Source organism: Lonchura striata, chromosome 8, assembly GCF_046129695.1.
Source record: "Lonchura striata isolate bLonStr1 chromosome 8, bLonStr1.mat, whole genome shotgun sequence".
Classification (NCBI taxonomy): Eukaryota; Metazoa; Chordata; class Aves; order Passeriformes; family Estrildidae; genus Lonchura; species Lonchura striata.
Genome location: NC_134610.1, coordinates 939,029 through 951,359, shown reverse-complemented (window position 1 = coordinate 951,359; position 12,331 = coordinate 939,029). Strand labels below are relative to the sequence as shown.

Sequence of the window (12,331 nt, the reverse complement as noted above, 5' to 3'; positions counted from 1 at the left end):
CGGAGCCCGGGGAGCCGGGCTGGCTGCTGCAGGCGGAGGGCGGGCGGGGACGGAGCCGCCCTCGCTCCGCGCCGCCGTGTCCCGCCGAGCAGCCCGCAGAGGGACGCGGCTCGCTCCCGCAGTAAGTGCCGCGGGGTCGCGTCGGAGCGGGCTCGGGGCGGGATGGAGGGAGCGGGGCCGGCCGGGCCGCGCGGCAGCGCAGTGTAAACCCAAACCCACGCGTGCTGCCCGCCTCTCCTCCGCAGCCTGCCCTGTGCGAGGAGCTGCCCTGGCCCCTGGCAGCGTCCCGGCCAGGCTGGACAGCGCTGAGCGCCCGGCACAGCGCGGCTGGCGCCGCAGCATCTTCAAGCTCTCTTCCCACCCGAACCATTCTGGGATTTCATCATTCCATGTGTAAGGCTCGAGAACGGCATGGGTAGATGGGATATTGGGAAGGAATCCTTCCTGGCAGGGCGGGCAGGCCCTGGCACAGGCTGCCTCTGGATCCCTGGCAGTGCCCAAGGCCGGCTGGACAGGGCTGGGAGCACCTGGGGCAGTGGAAGGTGTCCCTGCCATGGCAGGGTGGGATGAGATGGGCTTTAAGGGCCCTTCCAACCAAAACCATTCCATGATTCCATGATCTTACACAGCAGCTTTCACTTCCAAGTGCAGTCAGCCTCCTCCCCCTGTTTTATTTAAGCCTTTTGAAGGGAAAAAGAAAATGTAAAAAAAAAAAAAAAAAAAAAAAAGAGAGTGTGGCAGTTTTACAGAAGTGGTGCAGAGCCCCTGGCAGCTGTCCCATGTGCGGGTCATCCCTGTGCTCCCTGAGAATGTCCCACAGCGAGAGGTCCAGCCTCAGTGTCTCCCTGTCCCAGACAGCTGCTGTGTGCCTGTAGGTTTCTGTATATAATAAATAAGGAGGTTACAGGTTCATTAAATATATTTTTTTTCTTCAATGGAGCTGATAGAAGTAGCGCCTCCCATTATAAAAAAAACCCCCAGAATTCTTGGTAAAAATAGCACAGCCGTAGATACACTGAACTTTGTAAAATGAAAGTAAGTTATTACTTCCGCTGACTGTTCTCTTGGGACTGTTGCTTGGTGTCCTAAACTTCTCTGAGTTCTTACCTCTGTTGAGCAGGCAGTAAATGTTTGTGTGCCTAATTCTGCAGGAAAAGATGTGAATGTGTGTGTGGAGAGCCTGGGTCCAAAAGCAGCCGGATTTACTCCCTCCTTGACTTCTCCTGTTACTGTGAACAGGTAGTACAGGTGTGCAGCTCCTTTCACCTGCTGCGGGGAAGCAGGGGCTCTGCTCCCCTCCAAAGGAGTTTAATTTTCTTCTCTTCCCTGCTACTTTCCACCTTTTTCTTTTCCTCCCTTATTCATGGTTACAGTTCTTCAGGAATTTTCAGTAATGAGCAGTGACTGATTAGGCAGTAAAGACTTGGTCTGATAGTTCAGGATCTTTCTGTGTTAATAGGTAAAGCAAATTCCAGTATTGCCCCTTCAATAGCAATAACCAGAATATTATTCATTTTAACATTAGGCATTTGCAGTTTACTTAGTCTGAGGTTGGATGGAAGTTTTGAGTAGACACGAGTGTGCATAAAAAATGATTCACACCCCTTGTGTCTAATTTGTAGCATTACTTTGGTTGTATATATATATGGATTTACACTTTGTTTTGCTTAATTATGTGTGTGCACAGGACCACAGTAATAATAACAACGTTGTGAACTAGACCTTACTCCATGATGCAGTATTTTCTCTAGAGATCCATTCTACCTGCTGGCTGTCCCTGACAGGAATGTAGGAAGCTGGCAGGATGTGGTCAGTGCAGAGGCCATTCATGCAGAGCAGTTTTCCAAAGGACAGCTCCTAAGGGTTCCTTGCTGCTGCCTGCTTTGTCTCCACACAAGTCTCTGCAAGCTTTAGCAAACATTTGAAAGAAATGTGGGTTTTCTTCTGTCAGTTTGCAGTTGTGACTTTTACCTTCCACTCATAGTTGATGGTTTCAAAACAGGGCTTGGCATTTGCAAGTAGCTCACTTAGGCAATATCTTCTTGTGCTGGTGCTTGTTTGTGTGCTGGCAGATGGGACCTGGGGAGTTCTTTTGCCTTTTGATGGGCTGGGTACCCTCAGTCTCAACCAGAGCTCTGCCAGCCTGGATGTACAGATTAACTCAGCCACGGTGTGTCCTTGGCCTCGTGGTTGTAGTTGGCCCCTTGATTTTTGCAGGGATTAGCTGTGTCATGGTGGGTGTGCTGCTGCAGCTGCTGGGAGCACAGGGTGTGAGCACCAGGGTGCTGATCTCTGTCCCTGCCACCCTCCTGGGACCCGCTGGGCAAGGGACACCATGGCCAAGGTGGGAAATGGGAACAGGCTGGGCTCTGCTCCAGGGAACAGGGCCAGGAGGAGAGGGAACGGCCTCAGGCTGGCCCAGGGGAGCTCAGGGTGGGACCAGCAGGAATTTCCCCATGGAAAGGGGGCTCAGGGATTGGCACTGCCCAGGGAGGTTTGCAGTGCCCATCTCTGGAGGTGTCCCAGGAATTCTGGAGGTGGCACTCAGGGCTCTGACAAGAGGACAAGATGAGGACTGGGCACAGCTCAGACTCCTTGGCCTTAGAGGGCTTTCCCAACCTCAGTGTTCCTGGGGATTCTGTGAAATAAAAATTAAAGGGTGGAAAAAGAAAGCTGGAGCAAGTGAGACAGACATGGAAGATGACCCTTTAAGGAAGGAAGGAAGGATCCCTGCACTTCCACTGCTCCATGGGTGCTTGTGGCTCAGACTGGAGCCATTTGGGGTAAACACTATGGGACAGAGACCACCGAGCTGTGCAGCAGCAGCTGTTGGGCTCTAGGGCTCCACTAATTACCTCTTGGTAATGTAGATGCAGCCAATTTCTTCCCAAAAGCTTCACTTCAGGAAACAGCTTTTGTTACGTAAGGAACAGGCAGTTTGTAATCAGACCTCTTCCACAACACCACAGTATTGATTTTGGAAACATTCCATATCCCTAAATGGCTCTCTCTGAGCCAGGTTCCCGAGCGAGCATGTAGCTCTGTCTCCAGGGCTTTCCAGGTGAACTCACCCCGAATCACAGCCAGATCCTGTGGATGGAGTCCAAAGTCTTGGACTGGGTGTTTTTATTTGCTTTGAAAAGCTTCTCAAACGAAGTGTTGATTGTGATTTCAGAGCGATTCTGAACGTAGGCTCCTCCTCCAGGATTAGATTTGCATGTGCTATCAGGTCTCAATCTGTATCCCAGGATAAAAAAGTAGGCTACTTCCTTGCCACACCTAAGTATTCACCTAGTTTGTAGCTTTTTTTTGAGCAGGTTCCTGTTTGTGTGTGCAGGTATATGTCCAGTCTTGTAAAAAGCAAAGCACCTTGTTTTCTAACCCCTGCTCCTTGAGTCTTTGGCTAGGGAGTGGAAGGAAGAACCAGCATTGAGATCAAGTTGAACTGGCAGGCTGTCTATTCAAATATCCACATTAAAAATGAGGGGAATGAAGCATATTTTAAAAATATGGGAAACAGCTATAAATTAACCATATCTGACAAGAGCATTTCTTTCTAGTGGCAGTAATTGGCTTACAGTCATTGTATTGCGTGTGTGGTTGATGGCTGATATGAACCCCAACCAACACTGAAAGCAAGAGTGACTACTGGAGAAGTTTAAGTTAAAAAACCATTGGCACAAGAACACAAAAGTATGGAAATCATCCTGCACACATTAATCAGTGATAGGGCAGGAGATCAGGCTTCCCACTCCTTCCAGCAGGACAGGAGGGAATTGAAATACTTTCATCTAGAACTTGATAAGTATATTGTGATGTTTGTATTCTGGGAAAGCTCAAAATGCCTATGACATTGGAGTTTCTTTGTATTCCTGTTGGTCCTTAGATCCAGTTGTTGGGATTGCAGCCATCCCTGTCTGCAGCGTTGCCTCATTCCCAGAAGCATGCTGGTATCTGTGGCAAGACTCTTGCTATTGAAATTCCAAGAAGGATTTACACGGAGGACTTTTCCCCTCATCATCTCTAAAGTGGGAGGGTAATGAAGCAGAAGAAAAAGAAGTGGTTAGGCTAAAATCGAAACACTGGACACTCGAAAGAGGAGCTAAATAAGTTAGTTCCTTGTGGGACAGAGTTCACAGCAGTTGTTCTGTCATCTGAAGTAGGTGGGAATATCTTGGTGTCTGAGTGCAGAAGGCAGATGAAGTAGTTGGAAGCAGTAGACCAAGAGGAGGAATGAGGATAAGATGCATATTTTCTGCTTTGTTTCTCCTTTATTTTTGTGCTTGACAAGTGCTGCGACCCCTTTTGGGCTTGAGAGCCGAGCTGGTTGCCTGTACTGGAGCATGGGAAGGACTTTCTCCATATGGTGAAGTGCTGCTTGTCTTCCACTTACTGGCACAGGGTGGCCTGGGGGGATTGGGAGTTTAAAATCTGTGTGCAGGACTTACAGAGCTGTGAGGTGACCCTGTGAGCTGTCTGGGTATCGCAGGTTGTGTTCCTGTGCTTGCCTGGAGAGGTGGTCGTGGATAATGACTTTAATTGCAGTGCCTACCTTGTGTTGGAGAGCCCAGGTGGGCAGGGAGGCTCCAGGGGAGGCTCTAGAGGGTGGATGTGTCCGTGCTGTGTCCGTGCTGTGTCAGCCGTGGTGGGACCCTCTGGAACCCTTCCTTGGGGTGTGTTCCTCACCAGAGATCTGCCTTGCAGGGGAAGCATCTCCAGCTAAGCTTTATTCAGTTCCTTTCCAGCTGCTTCGGTAATGTGACATCCCAGTGTCACATTAACCACTCCCAGCTTCTCAAAGGCACACAGAGACAACTTGCTAGATGACCTGCTTAAGAGTGTGCTAACTGGGCTATTTTCTGGTTACATCCCCTTTTTCCTGTTAGCTAGCCGCTTCCTGCATTGCCACAACCTGAAACTGCCGGGAACAGCAGTACAGCTTTAAAGGCTGAAAGTGCCCCCAGTCAGAGCTTAACCCGGCCTGGCTGCTGCTGTCACCGTGGCCACCTTGGGGTAGTCCTGCAGAGGGATGGGAGCTGCACTGGAGGCAGCTGAGGGTAGCACTGCAGCTGTTTGGAGAGGCAGGATCAGGACAGGACTCAGCTCAGCCCGGGGGGACATCAGCCTCTCATCATCCCAAACATACCCGGGCAGCTTTGGGAAGGAAGGGATTAGACAATGCTCCTGCGCCAATGGCAAGTTATGCAAAGCGTAGTGGAGATGATTATAAGTTTTCTATTTTTAAGCCTTGCACGGAGTGACTCACTTTATTAGACGTGTTCATTTGCAGAGGAATGCGAAGCGCCCGGATTCCATGGCAATGGCCTCGCAAGGCACAGGGATGTACAACATACCAGATTGGGTTTCTCCTCCCAATCTCCGGGCTGTGCGTCCCGGAGCCGTGTCTGATGGCAGCACGGGGCGGCTCTCGCTGCCGCGGCGCAGCTCCGCAGCCTCCATCCATCTGTGCCCCGCTTCTGCTGCATCCCGCTCCGCTCTCCAGCTCATGGTGCGGGGCTGGGCTCCCCACCCTTCCCTTCCCTCCTTCCTTTCATTCTTCCCGCAGCTCTGGCCACGGGCTGCCCAGCCCCAGCCCCGTACCTCTGTGGTTGGAGAGTACCTGAGCAGAGAAGCGCTGGCGATTGCGGCGCTTCCCTTTCGGCCACCTGCTGCCTGGGGTGGGATGGGTTGCACAACGCCCAGCAACATCCAGACTGCAGTCTGCAGCCGGCTGGGCCGGGCCTTAGGGGAAGTAAGGAGGGCAAGTCACTGCCAGGAGCTGTGCCAGCTGGGCGAGGGCCCGGGTGGCAGAGGTTTGTCATGAGGGATGCACTGTGCAGAGCCGTCTGCTGAGCATGGCTGTTGGAGTCCCTTCTTTAAAAACCAGGGTCTAAGTGGTGCCTGGTAGGGTGTTCGGGCGAAAGCAAAGCAGTGTAAGGAGTGCATTATTTGCTGAAGTGGACAATTACCTTCGACGCAGCAGGTGCAGGTCTGATACCTGGGGAGGGAGGGTCACCTGGGGACCTCACCGAGGCGGGGAGCTGGTCACCAGCCTGGGTCTGGGGTGGGAGACTCCTCTGGAGGGGGCTGTTCCATGTTCCTGTAGCCCAAGTGAGAGTGACTAATGGTTAAGGAATGCACCAAGGACTTCCTACTGTGACTAGGGTTTGTATTAACTTTTGGAAATTGAAAGCAGGAACTTGTGCTGATAAATCTTTTGTGTAGTTTCTATTTTGTGTAGACTGCTCTCCCCGCCCCTTTGTGTCCTTTTAAGTTTAAAGTCTGTTTCTTCTTATCATGAATCCTTTAATAGCAGCTTGAGCTAATGTCCCTCTGAATCTTCACCAGTGCTCAGCTGTTCCTGGGAACTGTTCCCTGGGGTTATTGAACTCCTTGGACAGATCACTCCATGCACTAGCTACTCCTTGTGACGTGCTCCTGGCTCTGCCCATGCCAGCCAAGGGCTCCTGTTCCTGCCACAGCTTGTTCTAGAGCCTGTCAGGGACTTCAGCCCACCCTCCAGGTGAGGCCATGGGTCCAAAGGTGCCATTTATGGCTTCTATTGAAATCAAGGGTAAGGCTTAACATGCAGATTTACTGTGTCAGATGGCACTGACAGCACTAAAACACTCTGAGCTGCTTTTAAAGGTGATTCAGAATATTTGCGTGATGGAAAGATGACATTTCTGACTGCAGTGCTTCTCATGCTGGTTGCAATTATAATTTTCATTAAAATAAAATCCCATTTCTGTCACAAGCTATTGGTCTCAGCTCGGAAGAGAGGCAGGTTTCAGTACCTGCTCATGAAAGAGGAGGGGTTTGTGTGTGAGGGCTCTTCCCTGGTACAGCTTTGGTGGGAAGCACACGGACTGCATCCCTTCCCCTTTCACCTGCACTCGGGTGCATCCTGCTCTGAGCTGGCAGCAGCCTTCCCCAGCCGCCTGGGACAGAGCTGGGGAGAAGCCCACCAGTGTCTGGTCAGAGCCCCTCCTTTCCCTGCAGCCTGTGACACCCAGGCTGTGGTCAGGTCATCCTCCTTTCCAGAGCAGACCTTGTGTGCCCTTTGCTGCCTGCAGGGCCGTTCCCTTTGGGAGGCAGCGGGGCTGTGCCGTGCCCTGGCAGAGCCTGGGGCAGCCTGGTGCCCAGCTGCCTGCACTGAGCTCACCCAGCCCCATCCAAACACTTCCACTCCCACCTCACAGATGTGGCCTCGTGGCTCCCGGGACGCAATTGAGCTGTTCCAGGTGTAAAAGCGCAGTCTGGTTGGAATGCCTGTCTGCCTTTGTGCTGGAGTGGTTTATGCTAAGCCCTATTTTCCTTTCTCTCCTGAATAAGCTTCTCTTAGGGGTGGTGAGCAAGATTGATGTGGCAATTTGAGCAGCCGGTCTGCTGGGAGAGTTCCTTTCTCGGGAGAATTGCCTGTAATCGGCTCTCAGCTCTGGGGAGAGCTAATGCAACACGCCCGGGGCCAGGCAAGGAGTGGGGAGCCCTGAGGCCAGCAATCCTCTGCACAGGGCCACCACCGAGTCCTTTCTGGGCTTAGAGAGGTACCTGCGGGTGTGCCCTGTGGCATGTCAGCTGGCTGGAACGCTGGGCTCAGGTGGCAATCACTGAGCTCCTTCCTCAGTGCTTTGTGTTCCTTGTGCTCGAATTCCATGGAAAGGAATGCTGTAACTGGCAGGTGTGTCCCTGCTGTCCGAAATGAAGTCTGAGGAGAGGTCCAAGCCAGGAGACAAGAAGCAGGGCTGAGTGTTGTCTGTGCTTGCAGGAACCCTGGTTCTGAGCAGGGACTGTGCTTCAGCCATCAGCCTTCCTCCTGAGCTCATAGAGCATGGAAAGGGCACGCTTCCCTTTGTCTTCCTGCAAGGCAGCACCTCTGCAGACGTGTGAGATGCTGATTTGTTCCTTCTCAGCTCCCTGGAATGTTGTGTTCTGGCACAGGCACTTGGAAGGTTTCAGGCTCTCACAGGACTCCTTTGCTGCTGCATGAGGGGTGTGGAACTACTCCAGTCCTGCCAGCAGCCTTCCTTGGGGAGCAGAGCTGTCATTCCTGCCTCCTGGAGGCCTGGGCAGAGCTGTGTGTCTGCAGCATGGGTGGGCTGAGCAGTGCTCCTGTCACTGTCTGTGTGGCGTGGCTGCAGGTGGGCAGGGGTGATGCCACCTGAGCTCCTTCAGTGGGGATGGCCACAGCAATGTTCCAGCTGCTCTGAGCTCTCCTGGGTATTCCAGCTGCTCTTCCAGTTCTGAGCTCTCCTGGATGTTCCTGAGCTCTCCTGGATGTTCCAGCTGCTCTGAGCTCTCCTGGATGTTCCTGAGCTCTCCTGGATGTTCCATCTGCTCCTCCAGTTCTGAGCTCTCCTGGATGTTCCAGCTGCTCTTCCAGCTCCTGTACTCTCCTGGATTCCACCTTGTGATACAACTTTCTGACTGTCCATGGTCTTTCTCTCTGTTTTCACAGAGGTGCTGTGGTGTTTGAGGCTGGCTCCACAGTTCCTTCCCTCCCTGGAGCTTTCTTTGCTGGGGTTTGCCTGTCACCTTTCCCTTTCACTCCTTCCTGTCACAGCACAAAGGAAAGATGAATCTGATCTTTTTTTTTGCGACCATAGTAAGAAGTAAATGGAAAATGTGATATAAGAAAGGCAGTCATGGTGGGAGTATCGAAGAGCATAAATGCCCCTCTTTAGAAAAACTTGTGGGAAGCTGCAAATCTTGGCCTTCTGTACACGATCCCTTACGCAGTTTGTACACACAACCACTCTGCATCAAATGCCTGCACCAGAAATTGTGTGGGGAATTTCCCCCACGCTGAGTGTGCTGCAGGAAAGGTGCTCAGGGAATGAGGCCAAGGTTTGGATTGGGAGGGACGTCAGAATTTGTCTCATTCCTTGGGCAGAGTCACGTTCCCCTGTGCCAGGCTGCTGCAAGCCCTGTCCTGCCTGGCCTTGGGCACCTCCAGGGAGCTCTGGGCAGCCTGTGCCAGGGCCTGGCCACCCTGCCAGGGAGGAATTACTTCCTTTGAGGCATCCCAGCCTGGGACCATGTTTCCATGTACAGTGTGTGCAGGTACAGGAGTAGGTCAGTGACGTGCCCTGGTGTGTGTTTGTGTCCTGCCAGCCCTGGTGTGTGTTGGTGTCCTGCCATCCCTGGTGTGTTGGTGTCCTGCCATCCCTGGTGTGTGTTTGTATCCTGCCAGCCCTGGTGTGTTGGTGTCCTACCATCCCTGGTGTGTTTCTGTCCTGCCATCCCTGATGTGTGTTTCTGTCCTGCCATCCCTGGTGTGTGTTTGTGTCCTGCCAGCCCTGGTGTGTTGGTGTCCTACCATCCCTGGTGTGTTTCTGTCCTGCCATCCCCGGTGTGTTTCTGTCCTGCCATCCCTGATGTGTGTTTCTGTCCTGCCAGCTCTGGTGTGTGTTGGTGTCCTGCCAGCCCTGGTGTGTGTTTGTATCCTGCCAGCCCTGGTGTGTTGGTGTCCTGCCATCCCTGGTGTGTTGGTGTCCTACCATCCCTGGTGTGTTTCTGTCCTGCCAGCTCTGGTGTGTGTTTGTATCCTGCCATCCCTGGTGTGTGTTTGTGTCCTGCCATCCCTGATGTGTGTTTCTGTCCTGCCAGCTCTGGTGTGTGTTTCTGTCCTGCCAGCTCTGGTGTGTGTTGGTGTCCTGCCAGCCCTGGTGTGTGTTTCTGTCCTGCCATTCCTGGTGTGTTGGTGTCCTACCATCCCTGGTGTGTTTCTGTCCTGCCATCCCTGGTGTGTTGGTGTCCTGGCAGGTGCCAGGGGAGGCTGCCAGGGCTGTTCTGCCCAGCCTGGCCCTGGGAGCTCCCTGCTCCTGCCCGGGGCTGCTGGCCGTGCATCGCTGGTGCTGCGGCGTTGGCACAGGGCTGCACACACGCTCTGCCCCTGCCTTGGGCCTTGCTGGTGCCAGATCCCTGCCTGGGGCCTGAGGGGAGTGTGGCCAGGACGGGTGTGCCCGTGTGGGGGCCCGGGCGCTGACGGGGTGCCCAGATGGGGTGGGTGCTGTCCCCGCGGCGCCGGGAGGACGAGCGGCCTGGCCTGCTTAGCATTCCGGTCAGTCCGCTGGAAATTTGTCATTCAGGCCCGCACACCGGGCCCGTTAACACTCTGCCTGACCCACATAGGGCTGTCAAGGCCCCCGGGGTGGGCGGTGAAGCGCTCTCGTGCTGTCCTGGGTGTGCTCCGCGTCTCGCCGAGGTGCTGCTGCTGCGCCCCGGTAGGACGGGCTGGGCCGGGGCAGCTCCTGCCTGCCAGGGGCAGGGACTGCCCAGGGGCACGGGCGGGCAGGGAGCTGCAGGACCTGTGTGCAGCTGACCTGCTCTGCTGTGCTCTGGGGATGGGGACAGGCTGTTCCTGGTCTGCCTTTCCGTGGGACTGGCACTACCTGTCACATACTCGGGGTCATTGTGAGCTGTGTGTGTCTACTCTGATCTAAATGCTCTTTCATCCTTCAGCTTTCTCAGCAAACACCAGAGCACTCTGGCTTGCTCTGTCTAGACTTTGTTTAGAAGTTACTAATATTGCAGTGAAAATCTCTAATTAAAACATCGCTACCCTAAATTTCAACTTGTCACAACATTGTCATTAGTTCCTTCAAATGGTTTACTCTATGTGTACCAGATCCTGACATGGTAAAACTGCCAATTAATTTTTATCTTCTTTTCTTCCAGTAAAAAATGGCATTTCGGAAGGCAGTGAAAGGAACTGCTCTCATTGGAGGAGGTGCCATAGCAACAGTTTTTGGCCTCTCTCATTTTTCTCAGTATAGAAACAAACACGTAAGTATTAATTATGATTTTTGATAAAATAGGAAACTTAAAATCTGTCACAGCATATGTCAGGCTTGTACAAATAGTTTTAAAAAATGACCTTTGGCTGCCACTGGGGGCTTTACTTAGTTGCAGGAGGAGTGGAAAGACCTGACTAAAGTAAAAATGCTGCCTGCAGAGTGTTTTCAAGCTGAGGAGCTGGGAGTGAAAGCACCAGCACTACCTCTGAGCAGCCCATCCTCAGCACAGCGCTGGTGCCAGCTCCTGGTGGGTTCCTGGGGCTGGGGACAGGAGCTGTGCCAGGACAGGCGTGGGGCAGCTCCTGGTGGGTTCCTGGGGCTGGGGACAGGAGCTGTGCCAGGACAGGCGTGGGGCAGCTCCTGTGGCCTCTGGTGGGCACAGCCCAGCCCCTAGCCGGATCCCTGCAGGGCTGTGCCCATGGACAGAGTCAGTGCCCCAGCAGGGCAGGGTGGTGCTGGAGCCCCGTCACAGTGCAGCAGCACATCCCATGTCAGTCTGTGTGCTGCATCTTGCTGCTGGAGAAAGCACATTTCCCTGGGTGTCTGCTCTTCCCAGCAGGGCTGCAGTGGCTGTGCTCTTGAGCTCCCTAATTGGTCATTGCACCATGCACTTGTTTGGGGTGGTAAATTCCTATGAGACTCCCAGTCCAACCATTCCCCCAGCTCTGCCAAGGCCACCATGATCCATGTCCCCAGGTGCCACATCCACAACGGTCCTTAAATCCCTGTGGGAAGGAGGAGGAGGAGCAGCTGGGAATGAGATGAGTCATTTCTGGGGAGCCAAGCTGGGAAGTAGATAAGGCAGGATTCTTATGGCTTCAGATACTGTTGCAGAAAATAAACCCCAGCATTTCGAGTCAGCTCCCCATCGGGCTGCCTGCCTTGCTCCAAGCTGGTAATGTTCTCTCTAGAGTCTTTATCTCAGGGTTTTACAGCCTGGCTTCATTACTGTCCGAAATGGCAGCTGCAGCTTTTAGGACTGCTAAATAAGAGAAGCTAGAAGAGAAAAGTCACCTGGCGTGCTCACCTGTTGCATTTTGTCTGCAGTACTCCAGAATTCAGGGAATTCCTCTTTTCTGGGAATGGATGGCCACTATGAGCTTCCAGAAACAGATTAAACCCCATGTTTTACAGAGAGTGATCATGGTGTCAAAATCACAGAACCACTTTTGCTTTTATCCCAACTAATTTTTCTGTGCACACACATCTGCGGACATTTTGGGTCACATTTATGCAACTGGAATTGAGTTATTGAGTCCCATCACAGTAGGGATTGGAAGGAGCCTTAAAGCTGATTCCAGCCCTGCCCCTGGATCCCTGGCAGTGCCCAAGGCCAGGTTGGACAGGGTTTGGGGCACATGGGACAGTGGGGGTGTCCCTACCATGGCAGGGGTGGCACTGGATGCTTTAATGTCCCTTCTCACCCAAACCATTCTGGGATTCTGTGGTTTGGCCTCAAACAAAGACACCTGCAGAGCCCAGGTGGCACAGTGAGCCCTGCTGGCTGTTTCACCAGCACTCCCAGCACTGAT

General features: G+C 53.1%; 1 protein-coding gene across 2 annotated transcripts in view; it reads left to right on the top strand.

Annotated features, from left to right (window-relative positions):
* Positions 1-15: 15 nt before the first annotated feature.
* The window catches only part of GPD2 (glycerol-3-phosphate dehydrogenase 2), a 51,230-nt gene continuing 38,914 nt past the window's right edge, over positions 16-12,331 (top strand). For both annotated transcript variants that reach the window (XM_077784861.1, XM_077784860.1), the window contains exons 1-2: positions 16-121; positions 10,681-10,788. In XM_077784861.1, the coding sequence (XP_077640987.1) occupies positions 10,687-10,788 (102 nt within the window). In that variant the 5' untranslated portion in view covers positions 16-121; positions 10,681-10,686. The remainder of the gene's footprint in view (positions 122-10,680; positions 10,789-12,331) is intronic.